General features: G+C 38.2%; 1 protein-coding gene across 4 annotated transcripts in view; it reads left to right on the plus strand.

The window, feature by feature from the left end:
- The window catches only part of HELZ (helicase with zinc finger), a 135,739-nt gene that overhangs the window by 73,169 nt on the left and 36,773 nt on the right, over positions 1 to 25,797 (plus strand). For all 4 annotated transcript variants that reach the window (XM_030533979.1, XM_030533981.1, XM_030533982.1 and 1 more), the window contains 6 exons: positions 3,452 to 3,630; positions 5,789 to 5,907; positions 8,066 to 8,211; positions 11,874 to 12,021; positions 19,438 to 19,621; positions 20,609 to 20,837. In XM_030533979.1, the coding sequence (XP_030389839.1) occupies positions 3,452 to 3,630; positions 5,789 to 5,907; positions 8,066 to 8,211; positions 11,874 to 12,021; positions 19,438 to 19,621; positions 20,609 to 20,837 (1,005 nt within the window). The remainder of the gene's footprint in view (positions 1 to 3,451; positions 3,631 to 5,788; positions 5,908 to 8,065; positions 8,212 to 11,873; positions 12,022 to 19,437; positions 19,622 to 20,608; positions 20,838 to 25,797) is intronic.

The following is a 25,797-nucleotide window of genomic DNA, read 5'->3' on the forward strand; positions in this document are numbered from 1 at the left end:
GTTATGCATGTCAGACACTAGATAATCATAATGGGCCCTTCTGCCCTTAAAGTCAAAGAAATTACAGAAGCAGATTTTGCTGACACAAATTCTCATTAAAAAAAAGTCACTATGTTCAAAGTTTGGCAAAGTACTAGTATTGGTTTATATCATGACATTTCCCAGTTTGTCACATCTGTCAAGTGTTTACTGCAAGGTGGGTGCACTGCTGGTTTCAAACTCATAGAGTAGTTATTAATGATTTGCTGTCACACTGAAGGATGTGTCTAGTGGAGTCCTGCAGTGGTCGGTCCTGTGTCTGGCATTATTAAATATTTTTATTAATAATTTTGAGAGTGGCACCGAGAGTATGCTAATAAATTTTGCGGACAACACCAGGCTGAGAGGGATTGCAAGCACTTTGGACGACAGTATTAGAATTCAGAATGATCTGATAAATCGGAGAATTGATCTGAAATCAACAAGATGAAATTCCATAAAGACAAGAGCAAAGTACAACACTTAGGAAGGAATAGTGAAACATTCAAATACAAAGTGGGGAATAATTTGCTAGGCAGTAGTACTGTACAAAAGGATCCGAGGATTCTAGTGGATCACAAATTGAATATGAGTCAACAATGTGAAAAAGTTGTGAAAATATTCTGGGGTTTATTAAGAGGAGTGCTGTGTGTAAAACATGAGAGATAATTGTCCTGCTCTGCTTGGTACTGGTGAGGCCTCTGGTGGAGTACTGTGTCGCATTTTTGGGTGCCATGCTTTGAGAAAGAAGTGGACAAACTGGAGAGAGTCGAGAGGACAGCAGCAAAAATGATAAAAGTTTTAGAAAACCTGACCTATTAGGAAAGGTTAAAAAAAACTTGGCATATTTATTGGTGGGAAAAGACTGGGGGAGGATCTAATAACAGTGTTCAAATATGTAAAGAGCTGTTATAAAAAGTATGAAGATCAATTGTTCTTCTTGTCCACTGCATGCAGGACAAGAAATAATTGACGTAGTCTGTACGAAAATTAGGTTAGATATTGGGAAGAATTTTCCAAGTGTGAAGGATGCTTAAGAACTGGAATTGGTTACCGAAGGAGATTTAAAAACCTTCAATGATGGTGATTTCACAGAATGGGTTAGACAAACACCTGTCAGAGATGGTGTAGGTATACTTGGTCCTTCCTTGGCGGGAAGAGGGGAGCAGGGAGAGAGAATGCATTCTATGATCTTCGAGGTCCCTTAAAGCCATATTTTTCTGAGATTCTATGAGCCTTTTCTTCCAGCGGTGAATAATTGCTCTAGGTTACCCTTTTTAATCTCATAACAACATAAGAAAATTTAATTGTCAAGGAGAGATACTTTTTGAGATGCTGTCAGACAACCTGAGTCACGCAAAGTTAAACTTGTGTGATAAAAGACAGTGCGTGGTATAATAATGTCTAATGACCATGTATTTTGCATTTCAATTGCACCTTTCAGCCACGATTCTCAAAGTGCTTTACAAACATAAACTCATATGAAACTCAGTAATCCTCACAAATACCTCTACAAAGTGATAGGTAAGGATTTTTCCCATTTAACAGACAGGGAAACTGAATCAGAGAGGTTGAGTGAATGGCTTTATTTCACACAGGAGGTCTGTGGCACATCTGGGAATAGAATCTAGGCTCTTACTCTCTGTCCCTTGTTCTGTATTCCCTATGTCTTGTTATATTGAGGTATGAAATAGCGGCTGAAATTTTCAGCTTGACAGCTGGTGATAACTACATATTTATATCCTTAGAATGTGTTTTTTTTCTATATTCTAGAGTAAGTCAGGAGTTTTAATCGCTTCCTTCTGCTCTGATTTCTAGCTTAATTGTGTTTCTGTTTAGTAACTTAATGTCAATATCAAGCCTTACCCTTTGATGAATAACTAAGTCATTCAGAATAATGCAATGCATTTGCATCTCTTTGCATTTCATTCTGTGCTCATTGTCCCATAAGGACATTATCACCTTTTTTTTCATAAACCAAATTTAGAATAGCCCGAGTAATTGTTTTTGTCTCGTTAGATGGAGCGTAATTGAATAGGATCCTTGTAGATATTGTGAGACCAGTTTTCAAACGTGAGAACCTACATAGGATGTCCAAATCCCATATCTTTCAGTCATGTTATACTTAGGTGGATAAATCCCTGTTTTTTGAATGCCTATATGCTGATTTAGACATCTTGGGCCACATCCTTAGCTGATGCAATTTGGCACGGCTCCATTTATATCAGTGGGATTACTTACGCTAAAGCACTTTGCTGGATCATGGCCCAAATCCCTCTCCCTACCTTATTTTTTTTTTTCCCATTCCTTTTCACAAACTGGGTTATATCATGCCATTAGTTTTTAAGCAGAACTCTCTATTGAAATAATATAGTATGTCCCATTAAAATTAATGTATTTATGTGTTTTGAGATGATATTTCTCCGTGCCTTTGATGACAATGTCCAGATTACTAAAGTTTAATTGAGGAAAATCCTGACTTCTGGTACTAGAATTCCTCCCTTCTCTCCCCCCCCACAAATTTTATCTCCTTCTTGTATATAGTATATCTTTATTATGACCCCTCACAATAAAATAATGAACAGAATTTCTGTTTGATTCTTAGAGTTTACAAGACATTCAATAAGTGTAAACGGGAGGATAGGATTTGAGCAATATCCTTTACATACTTTTTCAGGTCCTGAACCTGTAACTGACCAGAAGACTGGACTAGTGCCATATGCTCTGCCAGCTGCAGGATTAGGATCCAAAGTGGTATTTCAGTATATGAAACCAAGTATCAGAGGGATAACTGTGTTAGTCTGTATCCATTAAAAACAACAAGGAATCCGGTGGCACCTTAAAGACTAGCGGATTTATTAGGGCATAAGCTTTCATGGGTAAAAAACCCACTTCTTCAGATCCATGCATCTGAAGAAGTGGGTTTTTTACCCACAAAAGCTTATGCCCAAATAAATCCGTTAGTCTTTAAGGTACCACCGGACTCCTCGTTGTTTTTCAGTATATGAAATACTCCCAAAGTATCAATGAATTGAGTTTTAAATAGAATAAAAATTCAACATGATAGTCAAACCAGGCTTATTAAATCTCAGAGGCTATTTGAATTGGATTTCAGCCACTTAAGAGCAGGTAGTTATCCGTACAGTGTATGCATAGATACTTGGTACTTAGCCTTACAATTTCATTAACATCAATATTCTTATAGTTGTTTCATGAGTCACTGTGGAACTGAGTCCAATAGCTGTGTACATGTATTAATATAAAGGGCTCAGCCTATTAATTCTCAATTGCTACAGTTCTACACTGTGTGGCAAAATTTAACTTCCAGAATAACTGGTTTTATGTAATAGAAAACAGAATCTTAGCTTATGAAATGTTAAGCTGTCTTTGTGTTTAAGTCCTGTAGAAAATGAGCCCCTTTCTTCTTTTCTAGGGTATATTTCAGAAATCGCTGGGTTAAGACTGTCCACCCAGTAGTGCATCAGTACTGTTTGATTTCAAGCACACATTCCACCTTTCAGATGCCACAGAAAGAAGATATTCTTAGACAACGAGTAGTTGTTGTTACTTTGAATACTTCACAGTATCTTTGTCAACTGGATCTTGAACCTGGTGAGAAGATTTCAAACAAGAAATATCTTTAAAATACTTTTGAGAAATAGTCTCCTTCACATTTTCCAGTACCAGTCAAAGTGGCTCTTACATCTTTCCACATCCCTGCCATAAATGAACCCTCTCAATATTCTTTTCGGTTTTCCCTTTTGGATCCAGAGACAAGAAGGAAAATATGAATCTTTGTAATTAGTGAGTGTTACAGAGGTGTTAAATGTTACAATATACATTTGTTGGTATTCAGATTAGCCTCATTCTGAACTTTGTTTATTTAAAAAATGGGGATCATTTAAAAAAAATCAAATTTTAATGAAAAAGACCCCCCAGCATTGTCCGTTATTTAGAACTGATCCAGCATGGGAGAGATAGGGATGCTGAATATTTTATTTCTCTTTTGTCAAATTTTGTTTCAATGGAAACTGTTTGACCATTTCTACCATGCCGACTCCAGGCCCTGATCCAGCAAAACACTTTGCTGCAGAGGGATTGACTTACATGTTAAGTACTTTGTTGAATCAAAGTCTTTGGGATGACGTTAGTAGTGGTATCTTGTTTTTCTACATATAGTACATATTTTCATATCTTTATATGGTAATTTACTTTTCAAAACACCCACAGATCATTCTGTACTTTTTGTGGATTGTTTAGCTATGCATACTCCCTGCTTCCCCCTCCCCCCATGCACATACACCTGCGGGCACACACACCATTACATTAAAAAGAGATTAATTTGTTATTTCTAGATTGTTATTTGATTTGAAATAACCTAGACTAATTCACTGAGGCAAAGGCTGCTTAGGGCCCATCACTTTCCTTGATCCACAAATAAATTTCATCTGACATTTAGACAATGTCTAATCTCTTAAGAGATATTTTTAAGATTAACTCCTTATGGCTGTACACACTTGCTGCTATAGATAAGGTTAAATTCTAAATCATTATACATTTTTTTTCAAGATTTTCGATGTGATCTTTTTGAGACAAAAGTTCTTACCTTACTTATTTGGTAAAGGGCTGCGTATATTCATACTGATACACATATAAAGTTGTTACAAGGGGTTCAGGGCTCACTTTCTTAGTTTTTGTCATAAAGCATTAAATAATTTATCACTTGATAACCAATACCTGTTCATTAGTTTATATTATTTTGAAGAATGATTGTTAGATTTTTTTTACATATAGTAAATCTTACTCAATTGTACTTGAAATTGTTCTCTGGTGCCATTTTAAATCTTTAAGAAATATATAGAGACATTTCTCAAAAATTTAAATACATATTTATATTTCTCTTTTACCTATCTTGAGCATCAAGACACTTAAGAAACACAATTAAAAATTTAAAATTTTCTGTTCAAAGCTTTAGTTCATCAGTTTTTTCCAATTACGAATTCTCCCATGAATAGATGGTGTAGCCTGATCTACAGATTATGTATTAATTATATTAATTACATAAGAATTTCCAGTTATTACTTTGAGGGTTGGCAGGTTCTTGTCCCAAGATCAGGCCCAGTATTATTTAAATTCTTTCACCCTCCAGTTCCTCCCCTCATGAACTCCCACTTTCCCTAGTGTCCTATTCCAGCAAAGCACTTTGGTGTGTGTATAACTTTAAGAACATTTATAGTGCCTCTAAAGTCAATGGGACTACACACATGTTTAAAGTCCATCATGGGCTGAAGTGCTTTGCATGATCAAGGTCTAAATGCCTGCAAGAATAGATGGACTTGGCAGTGTGTCTGGAAGGTTAACAAATCTGGGCTCTGTCAGACCCAGTAGGACATCAAATTCTGGAGTCGAGAAACCTATTTGTAGAACAATCTGCCTGCAGTCCCCTCTGGTTTGTATCAAGGAAGCTCCAGATCCACTATCTCCACTGATGTTAGCTGTGGTGGGGTGGCAGGGGAAAGAGGTATTCTCTCAGGCAAAAGTTAAAATAATTTTCTGAATCAGTTGGCCACCATTGTCCATCTGATATGCTGCGTGGTTGTTTGGATGTTTTTTTATCAGTTAGTAGACAATCATTTGCGTTTGAGTGTGTGGATAGTTTTCATTGGTGAATATCAGAATGTAATGCTCTAGGTAGTTTATCATATTATCGTCACTTTTTTTAAAATCATATCTGCGATTTCTTTTATTTGCTGATGTCTCTGTTTTTTAGGATTTTTTACGCATATTCTGTTAGATGAAGCTGCGCAGGCCATGGAGTGTGAGACGATCATGCCTCTAGCATTAGCGAATAAAAACACAAGAATTGTCTTGGCTGGAGACCATATGCAAGTAAGAGCCTCAGGACTTTTTCATATTGAGCTTCGTTTATATTATATTTCCATCAGAAAATGTATTAAGTTTATCCATCTATTTAAGGTACTTATCTGGCCCCATTACTGTAGTATCAGAGTGCCTCACAATCTTTAAGGTATTTATCCTCACAACATCCCTATGAGATAGAGAAGGGCTATATTTTATAGATGGGGAACAGAAGCACAGAGAGGCTAAGTGAGTTGCTCAGGAACACACAGGTAAGTCTGTGGAGGAGCCGGGGTTTGAACCCAACTCAGCCAAGTTCTAGGCTAATGCTGAAACCACTGGGATAGTTCTTTCTTTTATAAAGTCTATAAGTTTAAAAGTTACATAGTGCTTCAATTTAATGAGGTGGGCAAGTAAGTATGATCACCCCATATTATATATGGGAAGGTGAGGCACAAAGAGGTAAGGTAACTTGCCTAAGGCTACCCACTGAGTCAGTGGCAGAACCAGGATAAGAATTCCTTCTCATTCTGTGCTCTGACCACTAGCCCACACAGTCTCTAAAAGGGGTGAAGGAAAACAGATATCACATGTTCTGATTTAGGCAGTGCTTTTTTTTATTAATGACAACAACATCAGGAAGAGGATCTAAACCAGCAGTTAATATTCTGTTAGATGAATTGAAGTTGAAAATAGCATTATGTTTCTGCCCTCTTGTCACCATGCTGTGCTTAGAAATTGTTGGAGTCTCAAACACTGATGATGGCATGCCATTCTGCTGCCTGAAGGCAAAAGGGAGTGAGCTAAGAATAGGGTCAGCCGTACTTGCTTTGTTGGTTTAAGTTAGACTTTTAACATGACTTTTATGGATTTGCCATTACTTTTCTTGACATTTTACAGCACAGTGAGAGAATAAACTATAGTGTTGACATTGTAATGAAGTTTACTGAGGATGCAGTCCTTCCTGTGCACTGCTATAACAGATGTAATGTCATATGCTTATGGTTCCTCTAATCCTTGCATAAATACCCCTGTTGGGACTGCAGGACCTACAGACCTGATACAGTGGGCATTTATTGTTCTAATAATAATCCCTAGCTCTTATATAGCGCTGTTCATCCATAGGTCTTAAAATGTTTTACAGAGGAGGTCATTATCATTAGCCCCATCTGAAAGATAGGGAAACTGAGATAGAGGGAGGAAAGTGACTTTCCCAACATCACCCAGCAAAGCAGTAACTGAGCCAGGAATTGAATCCAGGTGTCCGGAGTCCCAATCTAGTGCCCCAACCATTAGGGCGCATTGCTGCCTCTATTCTATCCTACTCCTCCTCTGTAAAAAGCTGTTTTTCCAAGTAAAATAGCTTGGCTGTTTTCATATTTTTTAAAAAACAGTGATCTCACCTCAGTGTGAAACATTTTCATTTCTAAAGTTAAAAGTGAGCTGACATTGATATAGTAAATACAGCATCTCAGATTATTAACATAGCAGAATATATATGTAGGCTTAACATTTCCAAGCATGTCTAAACTATGTTGTAAAATCAGTTTCGTATTTCCTTACCTTTCTAAATTGAAATCCTGGGTTATGCATTTTCCTGCTGCAGCAAATGATGCGACTTACCACTAAAGTCATATTAGTGTGGTGTAGGCATTAGGGAAGCATACAGGGCATCTGAGTTCTATTCCTAGTTCTCCCAGTGAATGTAATAACTTAATTTTATAAGCCTTGAAGAGATCCTCAAATTAAAAGTACTAGTAAATTGCAAAATAGTACTCTGCGAGGTGTGTACCTCCTTCCATTGTTTGAGATTGTCAGTGATGCCTGCAAACTATGTAAGTGAAACATAGACATAAGTGTTTTGGGTTAGTGTTGGCACACGCATGTAAACAAGCTTTTTTTCTTCCTTTCATCTTTACATAATAACAAAATATTCTGCTGTTCAGCTAAGATCATATATACTTGTATCACTTTTGCAGCAGAAAAGTGTGTTTCTATGTAGTTATGGTAACTAGCCCCAAATCCAAGTCAGGGACATATGTTTTCTTAATACTACTGAAGCAGCTTTGTAAGATTTAGTTGTTTACAGGCCATCCTTCAGTTAATGTAGAGTTTTTCTTTTAGGAGTATGAAAATCCAAGTCTGCATGTTTCGTTAAATTTTCTCTGTATGTGTGTGTCTATTACAGCTCAGTCCTTTTGTCTACAGCGAATTTGCCAGGGAGAGAAATCTTCATGTTTCATTACTTGATCGGCTCTATGAGCACTACCCTGCAGAGTTTCCATGTAGGATCTTGCTGTGTGAGAACTATCGCTCCCATGAAGCTATCATCAAGTAGGTGTGAACTTTTTCACTGTATCACACTTTTGTTTGACTGGTGTGAGTGAACCTCTAAAGGCAGAACAACTCTGTCATTTCAGTGCCACAAGTAGTTCAAAAGAGAGAGAGAAGCAGCTACAACTTGTATTTACATAATAAAATCATAGTAGTTTTGCATTTTAAAAGTTAATTGGTGAGAAATTTTTCCACTGTTAAATAAGGCGACAAAAAGTTTTTTTGTTTAAAAAAAAAAAGAAAGACGAAGTTCTGAAACTAGCTGCAGAGAGCAAAAAATTAGGGTATATTTTGACATTCCTATTTTGGAGCTGTTATTCAGAGAGAGGTGCATTGATTGTGAGTCTTTCCTGCTCTGGCTGGCATTAGTTAACCCTCACATTTCAGAGTAGCAGCCGTGTTAGTCTGTATCTGCAAAAAGAACAGGAGTACTTGTGGCACCTTAGAGACTAACACATTTATTTGAGCATGTTTGAGCTATCTTGATTATCACTACAAAAGTTTTTTTTTCTCCTGCTGACAACAGTTCATCTTAATTAATTAGCCTCTTAGAGTTGGTTGGGCAACTCCCACCTTTTCATGTTCTCTGTATGTATATATATCTCCTCCCTATATGTTCCATTCTATGCGTCCGATGAAGTGTGCTGTAGCCCACGAAAGCTTATGCTCAAATAACTTTGTTAGTCTCTAAGGTGCCACAAGTACTCTTGTTCTTTTTGTGAATATGTTCAGTATGTTCCCCAATGTCTTTGTGAAAGGTCATGGCTAATTTGTGATTCTGTCCTGAAGAAGCAGGACGTTCAGGTGACCAAACATGGCTGAAATACAATTTTTATTAAAGCAAATGATAAAAAATTTATATAATACATAGGTTGAGGAAAGAGTGTGTGTACATCTGGGTATAGTGCTTCGATTAACCACAAATACAAAGTTTTTTTTTTTAAAGTCATAAGATACATATAGTGCATAATCGGCAATAACCCAAATGTAGATGAATGATTTTAAGAATACAGTTCAGATATCTAGCATCCATGCATTTGGGTACTTTACTCATGAAAAAAGTTATACAGAGAGTTGGTGGCGGAAAGCAAAATATATCAATGAGTGAATATTGTCCCTCAATATTGAGAATTTAGGATAAGTTGTCCATTTAGAGAAAAAAACAGTCCATCAGGAAAGTATTTGAGTTATTTTCCTGACTGCGCTTCTCATCGGCATTCCCGCTCATCCGTCCTGGTCTTGCTGATGTCTGATGATGTGTTTTATGTAGATGTCCCTCGATCACCTGATGGCATCTGACATACCACATAGCCATTTCCTCCTCTCCACACAGGAAGTAGCCTCTGCAGCTGCAGAACCTTGATTTTGAAGCCCTTATAAAAATATTGCAGTAATAGCTCATGACACTGAGCAACACTCTTCAAACCTGTAGTGGTTTGGACCACTAACCTAGTACTTCTTTTAAAAAATGAGGGTAGAATTGAAATTCATCAGCTTTCAACTCAGTTCATATTCTGCAATTCTTTTATTAGTTTCAAAAATTTAGGCAGCATCAGCATAATTCAAGAGCACTGATATTTTTTCTTGCTTTAAAAAAAAAAAGCTGCCTCCAACTTATAGAATGATCTGATCTTATAAGTACAAAAAGAAAAAAATTGGTTAAATTATGGTCTTATCACTTTGCTAGTGTCATTTTTTATTACTTTTTTAAAGACTCACTAATTAGTTGTTTGTCATTTTTATGCTGTGATAAACTAATGGCTGCTAGTATAATGAACTCATCCATGAACTGTGCTAAAAAGAATCAGTGCAGTCATGGGGAAAAATGTTAAAGTTTAAGTCCTTGTTCAATATTTAGTGAAGAATATTATGTTGCTATCCAGTCATGTTAATTAGATTATCACTCACTGTATTCACAGCAAAATGCAGAAAAATGGCTCAACACACTTTTCTAAATAGTATATAATAAGGCCTCTTTCCCTTAGATGTACACTGCATTACAGATTCAAGTGTGGTTTAGTTTCCGATAAATTTATAGACATTATAAATGAGAGGGAGGCTGATGGGACTCAGAGGGAGGCTGATTCTTTCTGCTTTAGATTACAGATGGGATATAGATACATTCACCTCAGGGTTGTCTAGTGTAATGTAGCCCTGGTTGATAGTGACTTAAAGTTGTGATCTGGTGGTGATTTGATGGTATATGTGAAATGAGTTTTTTGCGTTTCCAGTGGACAGTTGTCTACGTCTCCAACCAAAACCACAATTACAATAACTGTCAGCCTTCAAGGATTAGGGGATCACGAAGACTGAGCAAATCTCTCACTTCTAGAGGTGGTGCCTCCAAGTCCAGGTTGAGGCTTATGAGTGGGACAGTGTTGGGAAGCTTGCATGTTTTTTTGTTGTGTGTTTGTACAATGCGTAACACAGTGGGGTCCTGGTCCATGACTAGGGCTCCTAAGCGCTGTAATAATACAAATGATTAATAAATAGTAAAGGCTATCCCTGTTCTGTGGGAAAACTGAGGGATTCGGGGTTGTAAGAATGACAGTTTTCATGTTCCCTAAGGGACTTGTCAGCTTAAGATTGCAGCTGATATAATATGTTATGGATTGTGCAGACAGTTTTCTTCAGGGGTCAGCAACGTGTTCCTACATGGACACAAGTCCATGGTAAAAATGTTGAGGTCCAGTGGGGCCCGCTCATACCATAATTTGTACCCCTTGTGCATTATGACACACTTCTTTAATTACATGATCACATACTATTTTGTGGGGTGGGAGAGGAAGGGGTGGTTCCTTTCTCCAGTCTTCCTCCCCTGACTCTTTACCTCAATCTTCTTGCCCAGCCCATCCCAGTCTCCCCACAACCCTTGTTCCAATCTACTTGCCCTCCACCCCCAGGTCTGGTTCTTGTCTCCTCTCCCTTTAGGTCAAACAGCTTCCTTCTCTTCCACACTGCCAGGGTATCTGCAAGGGGAGCACTGCTCTCACTTCTAATGACCAGCACCACAATGGCTTGTAACAGCAATTGCAAGAAGAGCCCTGCTCAGTCCCTGCAGCCCTGTGCTGGAGCATGCTCAGTACAGACAAAATCTTCAGAGCTTTAGCTGCCAATTGCTAACAACTTGTTACTGGGCGTGTGCAAATAGAGGTTTTTCAAAGGCTCAGAACTCGACCAGATTTGGGCAGTTTTTGATGGGAGCAGCAGAAGTGCTGCTGGTATTACACCAGAGTGATATTGCTACCCAATTTCAAGTCCTTGCTCTAAGGCATTGAGTGAGGGGCTAGAGCTTCTAACTTAAATAGCTGTAAGAATTTTAACATGGGCAAAACAACGTATTTTGGAACAGTTGAACCATTTGTGATGCAGCTTAGTCTGAGGCAGACACTGTCACAGAGAATTTCAGTCTGTAGGGTTAGAGTTTGGCAACTGAAAGTAGGGTTTTATAATGGGAAGCGTTGGGCAGACATTAGGTGGCACTACCAGCACTGCCTGTAATGTGGAAACATCACGTAAGAGAAATCAGTTAGAATTAATGAGTAAGAATTAGGGCTTTTGTTTCAGTATAAAACATTATTTTCTTTGATGGCATATTTGTCAGTGGGCTGCAGGACCAAATGCAGATTCCACATTTTATTCTGTGTTTTGCCTCATTGCAGTTACACCTCTGACCTTTTCTATGAGGGCAAATTGATGGCAAGTGGAAAGCAGCCAGCACACAAAGATTTCTACCCTTTGACTTTCTTCACAGCACGTGGAGAAGATGTGCAGGAGAAAAACAGTACAGCTTTCTACAACAATGCAGAGGTAGCTCTTCGTTGGATTTACCTTTCATTGCTTTCTCAAGAATCTGAATTCTTGGTACACTTAAGCATTTTATCTGTCACAATATCTGTTATCAAATTGCATACTTTTAGAGGTTTTTTTAACAACCTCCTATTGGGTTATGTAGTGTTGTTGTAGCCCAGAATATTCAAGAGACAAGGTGGGTAAGGCAATATATTTTATTGGACTGACTTCTGTTTGGTGAGGGAGTTCAAAAGCTTGTTTCTCTCACCAAACAGAAATTAGTCCAATAAAAGATATTACCTCACCCACCTTGTGTGTCTGTTGGCGTTAGTGCTTGATATAGATTGATGGCATAGATTATCTCAGCCTTCATAGAACCGGTAGCATCTTGCACAACTTGACCATGGAATGTAGAGCTAAGCAAATAGACCACAGTCCTTCAAGCTGCACCACCTCTACAACTGCACAGACCCCCGCTTCAGTCAGTGGCACTCCGCTGGGCTCCACGCACATGAAAAGCTTGCAGAATCATGACCATAATTTCTGATGACTATTTCAATTGAGTTAGCTTCTTTTTCTCTTTGCAAATTGGCTGAAAGCTGCTTACAGTTTACTCAGGCTTGTACATTACTTGCCCGGGAATTTCTGTGACATTGTGATGGCTGAATCTTAGCAACTGAAATATAGGAATTCTTTTTACAATTTAAAATAAAGCTTGGAATTTTCAGACGGTTGCAGAATTGTTTACAGTCTCTGGTTGTGCAATCCACACTTCTTTTCACTCCTGTGATTTCCTCCTGTTCCTAACATTAACAATGTTTTATTCCTTTTAAAGGATCATGTTTTGTGTTTGAATGAAATGTTCAGACTAGTTTATGCAAATTGTTTCAGTAGATAATAATAATACCTAACTTTATATAGCATTTTCAAGCAGTAGATCTCAAAGCACTCCACAACACCCTCTGAAGTAGGGAAATGTTGTTATTTCCATTTTGACCACTGAGGAACTGAGCACAGAGAGGCTAAGTGACTTGTCCAGGCTCATGCAGGAAGTCTGTGACAGAGCAGGGACTTGAACCTGAGTCTCCTAAATTCTAGGTCAGTGGTTCTTAAACTTTTGTACTGGTGACCCCTTTCACGTAGCAAGCCTCTGAGTGCGACCCCCCCCTTATAAATTAAAAACACCTTTTAATATATTTAACACCATTATAAATGCTGGAGGAAAAGCGGGATTTGGGGTGGAGGCCAACAGCTCGTGACCCCCCATGTAATAACCTCGTGACCCCCTGAGGGGTCCTGACCCCCAGTTTGAGAACTCCTGTTCTAGGTTATTGCCCTACTAGTGGGCCATTCTTCTTCTTTGCTAGAGATCAAAGATCTGATGAAAGCCCATTGAAGTCTTTGGAAAGATTCCCATGGACCTAAACAGACTTTGGGATCAGGCCCCTAATGAGCATGCTCAGAAGTGATTTTTCAGTCTATAGTTTTTTTCAAATATGACAGTGGCTGTTCTCCAGAACAACTATTATTCACACACACAAATTCAAAACTCATCGCTCTTTCAGTGATTATTTTAAAATATTACTGCTAGTAGAAACAGTGGGATTTCCCTCTCCAACATGTAGTGTTACCTAGGGGCTTGACCTAAACCTCAAATCCTGACACCCACAAACTTTGAATCCTTATTCAAATTTTGTTGTTTAGGGTCCTTTCTACTAAACATGGTTGAACATATTTTCCTTAAACTTTAACAACAACAAAATGACCCATTTTCTGAAACAAAACAGAGAAAAATTCAGCCCCAAAGGAAATATTGTCTTAAATTTATGAGAAACTGAAGACTGAGGATTATAACTGAAGCTGATTTGTAGTTTAGCAACACTGTTCATTACAAAGCAAGCACTATAATCGTTGCTTATACATCTACTATCTGTTAACCATGGAGCATTTAATCCAATGGGCAATTTTTAACGTAGTTGTGCTGCATTTGTTTTGACGTTGTTTGTTAGTAAGAGATCTGCTGAAATAAGAAGCTACTGGTAATGCAGCTGAACACTAAACACCAGTGACTTCAGGACACATCACTGAACAAAGAAACCGAAGGCTACTGACTTCTCTCATTAATGTACCTGTATCTCCTTTTCATAAATGAAAAAGGTTGTGAAAGTTCTTAAAATATCTTCACTGCCTTCCAGTCAGTCATTGAATGAAAATTGAGTCATTAGTAGTCTGCAGACAAGAATAAAGGACAAAAGCTGCTTAATACTGACAAGAAGGGTTCAAACAATGAGGGAGCATTATTACTGTTAGCTTTTGCTGTTTAAAAAATTTCCCACTTTTGTATTAGCACATTAAATGTTACAATGGTGTCTGCAGGCATTATAGGAGTGTATAAGCTTATATCATATTTACGAAAAGCATAAGGGTTTCAGAATTGAAAAATATACTTTCAGTTTTTATTATTGATCATAATTCTAAGCATATATCCAGAAGCAGTGTTTTCACAGGAATTTATTTGGTAGCTGAATAAACCTGCAAAGGGATTAGAATAGTTTTTACAGATCTAGTATATCTATTCGAGTGTGTTTTGGCAACAGAATAGACTTTTTAAATTATTAGAGAATTTAGGAACTGTGACGCTTGGAAGAATTACAGTTAAAGTATTTTCAAGCCCTGCACGAATACCACCAACATATATTTACTGTACTCCTAAAATCTGGAATATTTAAAATATTCCTGGCTATGGTTGCAACTTTTATCTTTGCTGACTAGGTTGTGTGGATCTGCTTTATGTTTTTGTCTGTCCATTTGTCAAGCAAACCAGAAGCTCAGAAGTAATGGTGTAACAGTACGACTAACTTTGATTCCTGTTAACAAAAAATGTGCAAAGTTTGAATATGTCTACTGGAGGGTCACACACTAGCACATTGCCCACACAAGGAGCTCTTTGCTTTCCTCCATTCCACCCCACAAGCTCCTTGTGTGCTACCCTCCCACCCTCTTGTATTTCAGGGACTCTGTAGCTTCCCTAGCCCAGCCCCATGCCAGGAGTTCTGTGTGTCCCCCCCCTTTTCCCCTCTGTGTCCCATGTCAGTGGCTCTGTTTCTCCCCAGGCCGAGGTCTCCCATTCCTCTCCCCATGCCAGGGGCTCTGTGTGCCGTCCTAGTTTCTCCTGTCTCCACCATTCTTATTTCTGTATTGGAGTGATGGCCAGAGCTGAGACAGTGGGTATTTATTTATTATGGTAGAAGGTGGTGGCTACCATCCATCCGTTCTTTGATCTGTAGACAATTTATGGAGGTGGTAGAAGCTACTGACCAAATGCCAGGGGCTCTGTATGTCCCTCATTTCTCCCTTCTGTTTTCTAGTTTTCATCAAATGCTTCTGCCCTTTGATGTCTAGAAAGATCCCTGAAATTTTGGAATTGATCTGATGTGGTCTTCAGAAGTTGTCCTGCTACATTCTAAATAGACAGACAAACAGAGAAATGCCATCAAATTGGATATAAAACCTTACTTCGCTTGGCCAACAATGTAGTGCTAAATATAATCAGATTGGCTTGATTGGCTCAGCTGAGTGAGTCTGGAGATGTCCATGGCTGGGACACTCTGTTGTCTTGATCCTGTAACTTTGTGCATGTGGGCAACTGCTGTGTGTGGGCAGAGCCCCACTAATATCAGTGAAGCTCCTGATGGATACAACAAGTCTGCCTGTGTGTGTGAAGCGTCAGGACTGGAGGCCAAGACTCCAAGAAGCATTGGAGTTGGGAAGCAGCAGTTGCTGATGAATGGGATGGGATGGGGATAGGCACGAAGGATATGACAAACTAAATAGCAGTCCAGCCATCCTTCAAATCCCGTTCAAGCAAGTCTGAGATTCTGAATCGCTGTCTTTGTTCAGCCAAAGCCAATCTGAATTATGCCCATGGTTTTACTCGATGTTAAAGATGCCGTGCCTGGCACCCACCCCTTAAACCTGCCCACTCCCAGCGCAGCCCCCAGTTTCAGGCGTTAACTTCATGACCATTCCATTTTCATACACAAAATGACACTGCGAAATTCACTAGAGGTGATAGAAACCTAGTCCCAAAGATCCACCTTTTGGATAAAGAATATATCAAATCTGTGCAGCTGATTTTCTGTGAAACTGTTACAAGTTTCATTTACAATATTTTGACAGTATCTGTGCACAAATCCTATTTGTACTGCACTCATGTAATCTGAAATTCACACTCTGTGATCACTACTCAGACTACTAGCATGGATGCTAATTTGTGCTCATCAGCCTGTGGCATAGGAAACATACTAGAAGGTTAATGTGAAAAATTCACATTTTGTGGAGAAATGTTCAGTATTACAAGAAAAGTTTGAAACGTATGAAGTGAAAAAAAGGAAGCGAAAAAGCAATAAAATGAACATTTCTCGATGTATCAATTCATTAGTATGGTTTGAGTCAGGGATGTTTGGGCCAGATGGAACCATTTTTCTTATCTAGGTAGGCTTAAGGCATAACACAGGCCACAGAACCTTACCAGTGATTGCAGTATTTAACCCAGCATCTTGTAGTTGAACTAGAACATCTCATTTAGAAAGACATCCATTCTTGATTTAAATACTCGAACCAATGGGGAATTTACCCCTTTCTAGGTAATCTGTTGCAGCTGTTAATTACCAAGACAGTTACATAAAATACTTGGTTTTATTGAAAAATATCACAGGGCTGCATCCTCAGCTGGTGTAAATTAGTGTGGAATATATTAATGGAGCTTTGCTAACTTAACACCACCCTAGGATTTGGCCCATAGTTCTTAGTTTGTGTGGTACATTTCTCACTAGAATGTGATTCTGCGAGTCCCTTTCTTGTCATTTCTGTTTTGTAATCTCACGTAAGAGTGACTGCATTTTTTATTTTATGGTATGTGTCCAGTGCAACTTATATCAGTATAAACGTTCAGAAAATATTTCTCCGCTGGCAGTTAAAATCCTGGCCTGCTGATTTGAAGGCTAATTAATGTAAATACTGGAAAAAGGCTGAATTATTTTTAACAACCCCTCTAAAGATAACTGGGTAGGCAGTGAAGAGAATCTAGAATATTTGTAATTCTTACAGTGTAGATTCTGTTATGTTGCCATTAAGAGAATGAGCTTGAAGCTCTATAGGAAAATTCCATTGATCAGTTCTCATCCCTTGGGTAGCTAAGTAAGTGTTTATTGAATGAAAATATAGATATTAAGAAAAGTTTTACAATGTGTTTTAGAAGTACTTGTCACTGTGTCAATATCTCCACCCAGTCTCTCTCAGTAGGGGCTGTTGTCTTTCCTGTCTCCTCCTAGCAGGAGATCATTTTGATGATGAGGAGTGGAACTGAGAACAGGTCATCAAGATAGTTTTGTGTCATCAAGATAGTTTGTTGTTTTTTTTAAAGCAGTTTTTAGGCATGATCCTGATGAGTACCGAATCTATCATAGATTCACTTGGAATTGTAGGTGGCCAGTTTCTAGTGATTGACTAGCTCTTATTTTCGGTTCTCAAAGCCCACCTTTTTACCCAGGCCTTTGTCTGAGTAAGGGTGTTCATGAAAGATGCACCAAATCTAAAAGGAGTAGGGATGGAATTCTTCGTTTCCTCCTCTTGCTGGTGATGGTTGATAATTAATCTGGGAATTGTCTATTTGCTGCCAATGGTTAACAGCATGTTATGAATTTTTGATATATTTTTAAAGATGTGAATGTTCCCAGAGCACGTTTTATAAATGCTGATATAAAAAAATTAAAATAGAAAGAAATTTAAAAATTGCTTTAAAATAACTTGGAACGTTTTAAAAAAAATAAGGATTGGAGAAAGGGTTTTGCAATGTTAACTTCAAACCGCATTTCACAGCAAACATTTGTTTAGCTGCTTTACAAGTTTACTGCTTTCAGTGTACACATCTCCCTGGCTTGAGTTATCAGAGAACCTATAAACATCTAGAACTAAAATTGGTTTTGGGGAGAGAATTGCCTCCTAACTGTTGAGAGGAGTCAGCATGGTCTAGTAGATAGGGCTCTGGGCTGGGAGTCAGGAGGTCTGGATTCTATTCCTGGTTCTGCCACTTATCATCTTACTTGACCATGGTTAAGTCACTTCCAATCTCTGTGCCTCTGTTTGCCCTCCCACCCTTCTGTCTTGCTATGTAGACTGAGTTCTGTGGGCAAGGACTGCCTCAGTATGTGTGTCTAGCATAATGGAATTCCAGTCTCGGGGGCCTCTAGCAAGCTGCCATAATGCAAATAATATGTAATCGTTATCATCAGACATTTTATCCTTTTTCATTTCTGTTGAGTAATTCCCTGACCCCTGAAATTTCCCATTTTAATTCTGGAAAATACTCCTCTTTTATTAAGGGTCTGATTCTGCTCAGTTTGAAATCAGTAAGAATTTTGCCACTTATTTTATTGGGAGCAAGATAAACCTCAGATTAGTAATATTTAATAAAGACGTCTCCAATTCTCTTGCTTCCTCCTCATAATAAAGTAGCTTTGATTAAGGCAAGCTTATAAAGATTTCCTTGAAACTTCCCAAAGTGAAGAGCACCAGCCAACCTTTATATATAACCCGGTGATTCCCAGTCAGTGATCCATTGAGCTTTCATCTAGTAGCCTGTAGAGAGCCGGCAGGCCACATAGGGCCAAAAAAACAAATATAGACTGGGTTTCCTAGTGTATTTCTACTCTCAAAAATGCACACCTGCTATGGAAGGAGAAAAGAGTTTATTTACAGTTTATTCATATACCCACTGAAGTTCTTTTCTGGATTCTCCATTCCTATTGGTCTTCCTCAGAGACATACAATATGCTTACCTCGCTTGAATTGATTGATAGCAGAGGCAGGTGCAGTCTTACGTGACAGAGGAGCTTTCAGTTTACTTGCTTGTGTGTATGTCCTTTTTCTTTAGATTCCAGAATGTTACATGAAATATACAAACAGAAAGTAAAAATAAAAAATCCCATAAAAATGCATATATTTTGCTGACATATCTAGATATAGATATGACCCTAGGCCTTGATGCTCCAAAATTTAGCATGAGCCTAACTTTAAGTATTTTAGTAGTTATGGTTAAGCATATGATTAAGTGGTTTGCCGGATCAGGGCTGTCAAGATTATTTTTTCATAGGAAGCATTTGTCTTAATTGGAATTTTTTACAGTGTTCCAGAGTATTGACCCCAAATATTATTGATACTGTTGTAAGCTATAGTGTTTTGAAACATTATTATGAAATACAGTAGCAGATTTTGATGTTTACTAAGAAGGTTTTATATAATATTTTGCCTGTAAAATCCTGTACAGCTTTAAAATTCCACTTCTGTTTTTATATTAAGGAATGATACTGGACTAAAAAGCAAATGAACTCTTAACAATATTTTTGACTGAGGGTTTATGATTCTCTTTTTAAGGTATTTGAAATAGTAGAACGTGTTGAAGAACTGAGAAGAAAGTGGCCGGTAGCTTGGGGAAAATTGGATGATGGCAGTATAGGGGTTGTAACACCATATGCTGATCAAGTGTTCCGAATTCGGGCAGAACTTCGAAAAAAGAGATTATCTGACGTCAGTGTAGAAAGAGTGCTAAATGTTCAGGGTAAGTAGTGGTTATATGTCTTAAGGATCTGTTAACAAAGATAAGATTGTGAAATGCAGTCCTTATTTCTGTATGTAATTTTCCAATCTTTGTAATTTTATAACAAGTGATATAGGAGGCTTTTTTACAGTAAGCTTTTTAACTGTGATCCCCAGATTTCACACTCAAAATATCTTTGTACTTTATGCTTAGAGTACGTTAGTAATAGCAATTTAAACAAAGGAATAACATATAGGTAAAGCAGTGAAAATAATCTTGACTCTTGAGTAAAAAGAGTAGATATAATAATATACAGTCAGTAATGCTGGTGTGACAGGATCTGACTAGTGCACGTTCTCATTGGATGTTATTCCATCATAGAATACCCAAAGCAATAAATGCATGATTTGTGAAATATTTTTCAAAATTAATTTGACGTTTTGTGTAAATGGAGAGGAAAAAAGCTAGGCATTTTGCAAACAATTATGGAGATAGACAGGATCCATAAAGAAACATACTGCCCTAGAGTGTTTGCAATCCAAGGCCCTGGTCCTGCAAAGGAATCCCTACCCTTGAACTCCTATTCCCACATTGTATCCCGCTGACAACCGTAGGATTCTGCGGGGGCATGTTCCTTTGCAGGATCATGTTTTAAATAGATAAAGAGCAGACAAGCGTAGCAGGGTAGCAATTGGCAGACTCAAATAGCTGAGCAGGAAAGAACAGCATATATCTTATTGATTTCACATAAGTAGAAATTTGTATTCTTGTGACTTTTATGGCATTTTTATTTGCTGAGCTGTGAAACAGAAATGGCTGATTTTCATAAGATGTAGCCTTTGGTGTAATTTGGTACCATGTCTATTACCGGCTGAACAGAAACTTTCCAGAATTACTTACATGTAAAATGTCAAGTTGTGAAATCTGTCTAGCAAGTGTTGTCATTTGGTTGCATCATATCTGAAAATGGTTAAATTTATCTCAAACTTTCATCTCTTCTTTTTTTAGGAAAGCAGTTTAGAGTTTTGTTTCTCAGCACAGTGCGAACACGGCATACGTGCAAACACAAGCAAACACCGATCAAAAGGAAGGAGCAGTTATTGGAGGATTCAACAGAGGACTTGGATTATGGTTTTCTGTCCAATTACAAACTTCTCAACACTGCCATTACAAGAGCACAGTCCCTCGTAGCTGTGGTGGGAGACCCAATTGCTTTATGTTCCATTGGAAGATGCAGGTACAGTATGTGTGTTCTTTGGCTAAACAGTAGTAGCAGAAGTGCTAGTGAATATTATGCATTTGAGTACAATCTATGGACTATGTAAAATTGGTCTGCTTTTTAGGCTCCAAAGGCAAACGAGTTGCATTTAACAAATTTAATTGGAAAAGCATATATAATTTTTTACACCATTTTAAATATATTCCACTAAACAAAACAGTTAAACAAATCCACTAATTCCACTAAACAAATCAGTTAAAATTGCTCAGGTGATGCCACAGCATCGGTAAAAAGCCAGGAGGACACTAATTAAGTTCTCATCCCTCCTTTGCGGTCTACAACCATGGTTTCACCTTGTCCATATTATGCCATCCATTTCCATCATTCCACATGCCTTCTCTTCTATACTAAACATGCAATTCTTAACTCCAGTCATGCAGAGTGCTTAGAAATTGATTTTTTCTGATTGTTGGCAAGACTGAGTTGGTGTTATCTTGAAACAGTTTTTTGAATATAGTGTAGATTCTGAACTGATAGTGTTGTTTAATTGTGTTACCTTGGAAGATTGCAAATGGAGGGAATAATTGTGTTACCTTGGAAGATTGCTAATGGAGGGAATTGTATATTTTTTAAGTTGAAATGATTTGTGATAGTGTAGTTTGTAAAGTTTCTAGTAGTGTAAATCAGGTGATGTAAAAGGATGTGTTGTGTTTTGTTTTTTCAGTAGTTGGATTTACGGTGGCACGTTTTTTGTTTCCAAACAATCAATAACCCCAGTAAAGGTGAGAAGTCACCTTTTCATCTATCTTGGTGAACTTCAAAGTCTAAATGGGATCCTAGCATTATTAAGCACATGGCAATTTTTCTTTTTCTTTTTCTTTTCTTTTCTGTACAAAATCTCTGTGAATTGAACATGAAGGTAGCAGAGATATAATCACCAAAAGGCAGAATGCCAGGTTAAGGTACTTCTCTGCCCAACAAAGAAGTGACTTCAGTATGGTTGAAAACAGTATCTTCTTTTAGGACTCTGCTCCTTTGAAATGTTTTTAAGTAGGGAAAACTGAAATGCAGTATTGGCAGAGCCTGATATGAACTTTCAAATTGAAGAATAGACAGTGCAAAGGTATAGTGAGGGTAACCAGCTGATCAGGAGTGGGATAGTAGGGGAGGGAAAACTTTGTGCAAGGGCCTCTACTCATAGGAAAAGTACCACAGTGTTCACTTTAGTGTTAGATCTTTAGTGTTCACTCAGGGTTGACCCATCTTTGGTTCTTAATGTGTTTTCAAAATCACAGTGTAGCTGTTTGTTACTTACTAAAGAGCCTGCGTTTCTATATGTAATGATACTATATGTAATGTACTTGATACTAATAGCTCAAGACCTACATTTCATTTTCAGCTGTTTTTAATGTGCTTATTATAACATTGCATGTCAATATAAATACTGCAAGTAAATTTGGGCATTGAAAATTAGCATGATTTATTACTTTTTTGTGTGTGTGTGTGTGAAACACCATGGAAGTCATATGAAAGTGGAAAGAACAAAGCTGTTGTTCAGCTATTCTCTGTAAACCTAGAATAAGCCAAATGGGAGCCAAATAAATGAACTTTCTGAAGACATGAATGAGGAAAGGTGAAAAATGGCAGGAGATTTAAATAGTCTTTTTAAGGATATAAAGGACTTCGTCTTCAAAGGCTTCTCTTTCTGTATAAGGGGTGAAATGTTAAGATGATCAGAGACAGAGCCTTAAGCTTGTTTCTGAAACAGAAGAAATGCTGCACTGACTATGCTATAACAATGCAGCAGAAGTGTGTGTGTGTGTGTGTGTGTGTGTGTGTTTGTAAGTCATTTGTCCCTTTACATTGACTTCACTTTCCTGCGGAGTGTCTCTCTAGGACAATGCTTCTGATGTTCATGGAGATGTTCAGAGAAGCCCAAATACCTGTTGTTTAGAAAATGGAAATGAAACCTTTAGCTACTACATTTATTAAAATATTATTTGAATTTAAATATTTATTTAAAGGGATAGCATCAAAATCACCTTTTCTTTATTGCTGCTATCAGGTTGTGAAAATCAAAAGGATTTGTGTGTGTTTTATTTTTACCATCCATGTTGCTTGCTTGCATTTTTGAACATGCCTGCTTATGTAACTCACTGGTCAGCATTTGTTACGCATACCCCTCCATTCTTGAGCCACAGAGTATGAGTTTGTTACAACTCCCAACTACAGGGCTTGGTTTTCTAGTTCAAGCTGCAGAGACAATTCATGCTTTCAACTCTGGAGGTTCCTGGTTCTATCCCTTGGTGTATTGGAAAAGATGCTGGTCATCAAACTTAAGGAAATTGGTCTATTTCAGATACTCCTCTGCCCCACCATGGGCTTTTGGGACACACTGGGTTTGTCCAGTAAGGGGACAAGGCTCTCAGATCCATTAGTACCACAGACCGTTATGTGGCCTGCTGATTGGCTCAAGAGTCATCCTTTTTAAGTGATGCAGACAGTTCATCCATACGTTCTCCAGCTTCTGTTGGTTCAGGGTACTGAGAATGACCTTGAGACCCAAATTCTGACCCCTTTGAGCCCTGATAGCAAAGCATTATGGCTCAAATTTTCATAAGTAATTAGTGTTTTTCGGTTTCTGAATTTTTTAGGTGCCCAACTTGAGATACCTTACCAGAGATACACTCTGTCTTAACACAATTTTAGAAATCAGCCCCTTTAAAGGGTCTGAAACGTAAGAAAATTTAGGCCTGGGCCACCATTAAATTGCAGTTTTGATAGCTAATGGTCCAGTCTGCCTTTCCAAGCCCAACAGTTGTTACATATATTCTGTGCAAAACTTACACAACAAAAAGTTATTTAATTAAGAAATAAGCAATGTGTGGGAGCTTTATCAAGAAGATGTATCTTGAGCATTGCTTTTAATATGCCATTGTCTTGTTTCACTGACTATTTACTTTTTGAAACTCCTGCTGTAGGACTTGGGCACTCTGCTATTGAGAGAGAGTTCTTTTTTAGCAGAAGAGAAGTTCTGAAGTCTGAAAGAAGTGACATTTTGTGCAAAAAAACAGATCTCAAAAAAAGTTTAGAGGGTTCTTGAATTTTATAAATATTCTAATGTCAAAGTGAGTCAGGAATTTGTGGCTATAGTTATAGAGAGCTATGCGAAGTATGCCCCGGGTAATCATTGCATTTCTGTATGTTACAGGCAGACTAGACAGGGCTGTTTGGCAGACACTCCCTTTAAACTCAGGAGCAACTGCAAAGCAGAGATAGCAGTGTTTTATTTTCTGTTCTTACACTCCAGTACAAGTGTTCCATGTATAGAGAGACTGCTTGGGGCATTTTAAACAAAAGTGCATGGGCCTCAGTGGAGTTCTAGTGCTTTGCGGTAGGTTTGGTAACTGCATTGATTAATCACAGAGAGCTCTGTCATTGTAGCGTCTCAGTGAAATATTTCCATATTGTTGTTTAATTCTCACTAAAAACTTGCAAAATGTGTTTGTCTTACAGTAAAATGACTTGATGCTTATGCAGAAAATGGGCCATCTATACAGTGAAATTTAAAAGAGCACTTCTCATTTCCATGAAATCATAGCGAAAGATTAGCATCAGAATGGCTATTTTAAATTCTTATGTGTGCGCGGCTCGGTCTACAGTACATAGTTACTTCAATATAAATATGTCGCTCAGAGTGTGAAAAATCCACACTCCTGAGCAATGTAGGTTATACCGACATTAAACCCCCGTGTAGGCAGTGCTAGTGCCTCTTTGTGGAGGAAGAGTTATTAAGCTGATGAGAGAGCTCTCTCCCATTGGCTTAGAGTGTCTTCACTAGACATGCGACAGTGGTGCAGCTGCACCATTGTGAATTTGTAGTGTAGACCCACCCTTAGTAACTATTCCTGCAGTCTTGCAAGAGAGACATTTGCCCTCCCTCAGATTCGCCTATGAATGACACTAGTCAACCAGTGGCATCTCTCCTTAGGATCTGCGCTCCCATAGGCTGGGTGAACTTGCCATCTGGAACTAGGCTGATTACCTGTCCTGTTTCCTTAAAAGACCAAATGCAGTAGGTATCATAGCATTCTTTCTCAGATCTGAACCTTAGAGTTCAGAAAATGAGATGCTAGCACCTGAATCCTCTAAGCTTAATTACCAGCTTAGATTTGATAGCACTGCCACCACCCAAAAACATAGTGTTTTGGGGCACTCTGACCTCCCCAACCTTCCCTGGGGAGCCCAAGAACCCAGATCCCTTGGGTTCTTAAAACAAGGAGAAATAAACCATTCCCTCACCTTTCCCCCTCCCAGAATTTCCCTCCCTGGGCTATCCTGAGAGATACTGTTCCTCCTCTTAAATCACCATACAGAGAAGCATCTCCCTTCCCTTCCACAAAGAGGCAAACAGATTCAAGGAAAACAAAGAGAGATTCTATCTCTCCCCCTCCCGTTCCCCCCCTCCCCCACCCGTCCTGGTGAGTAATCCCAATCCCCTGGACTAATACAAGGGAAACAAGAAAAAAAAATCATTCAGTTTCTCTAAAAAAAGAAATCTTTTAATGAAAGGAAAAAGTAAAGAATTATCTCTGTAACTTCAAAATGTAAATATTACAGGGTCCTATAGCTTACAGACACCAGAAAGAGACTTCCCCCCCAGTACCAATACAAATCAAAATATTCCCAGCAACTACACATATAAAACTTAACCAGCCAGATCCACAATTGCAAATAGAGTAAAACAATTAAAAAAACCTAAACCACCTGTTTTTACTTACTATGAGAAAAGAAACTTAGAGAGCCTGTAGTAATGTCTGGTCTCTCTCAGACCCTCTGAGAGAAGAACACACAACGAACAAAGAACACACACAAAATTTGTCCAAATTTAAAAGTATCTTGTCTTCTGATTGGTCTTCTGGTCAGGTGTCCCGTTCCCTGCTTGTAACCCTTTACAGGTACAAGAGACATTAACCCT

Source organism: Gopherus evgoodei, chromosome 15 (assembly GCF_007399415.2).
Source record: "Gopherus evgoodei ecotype Sinaloan lineage chromosome 15, rGopEvg1_v1.p, whole genome shotgun sequence".
Lineage (NCBI taxonomy): Eukaryota > Metazoa > Chordata > Testudines > Testudinidae > Gopherus > Gopherus evgoodei.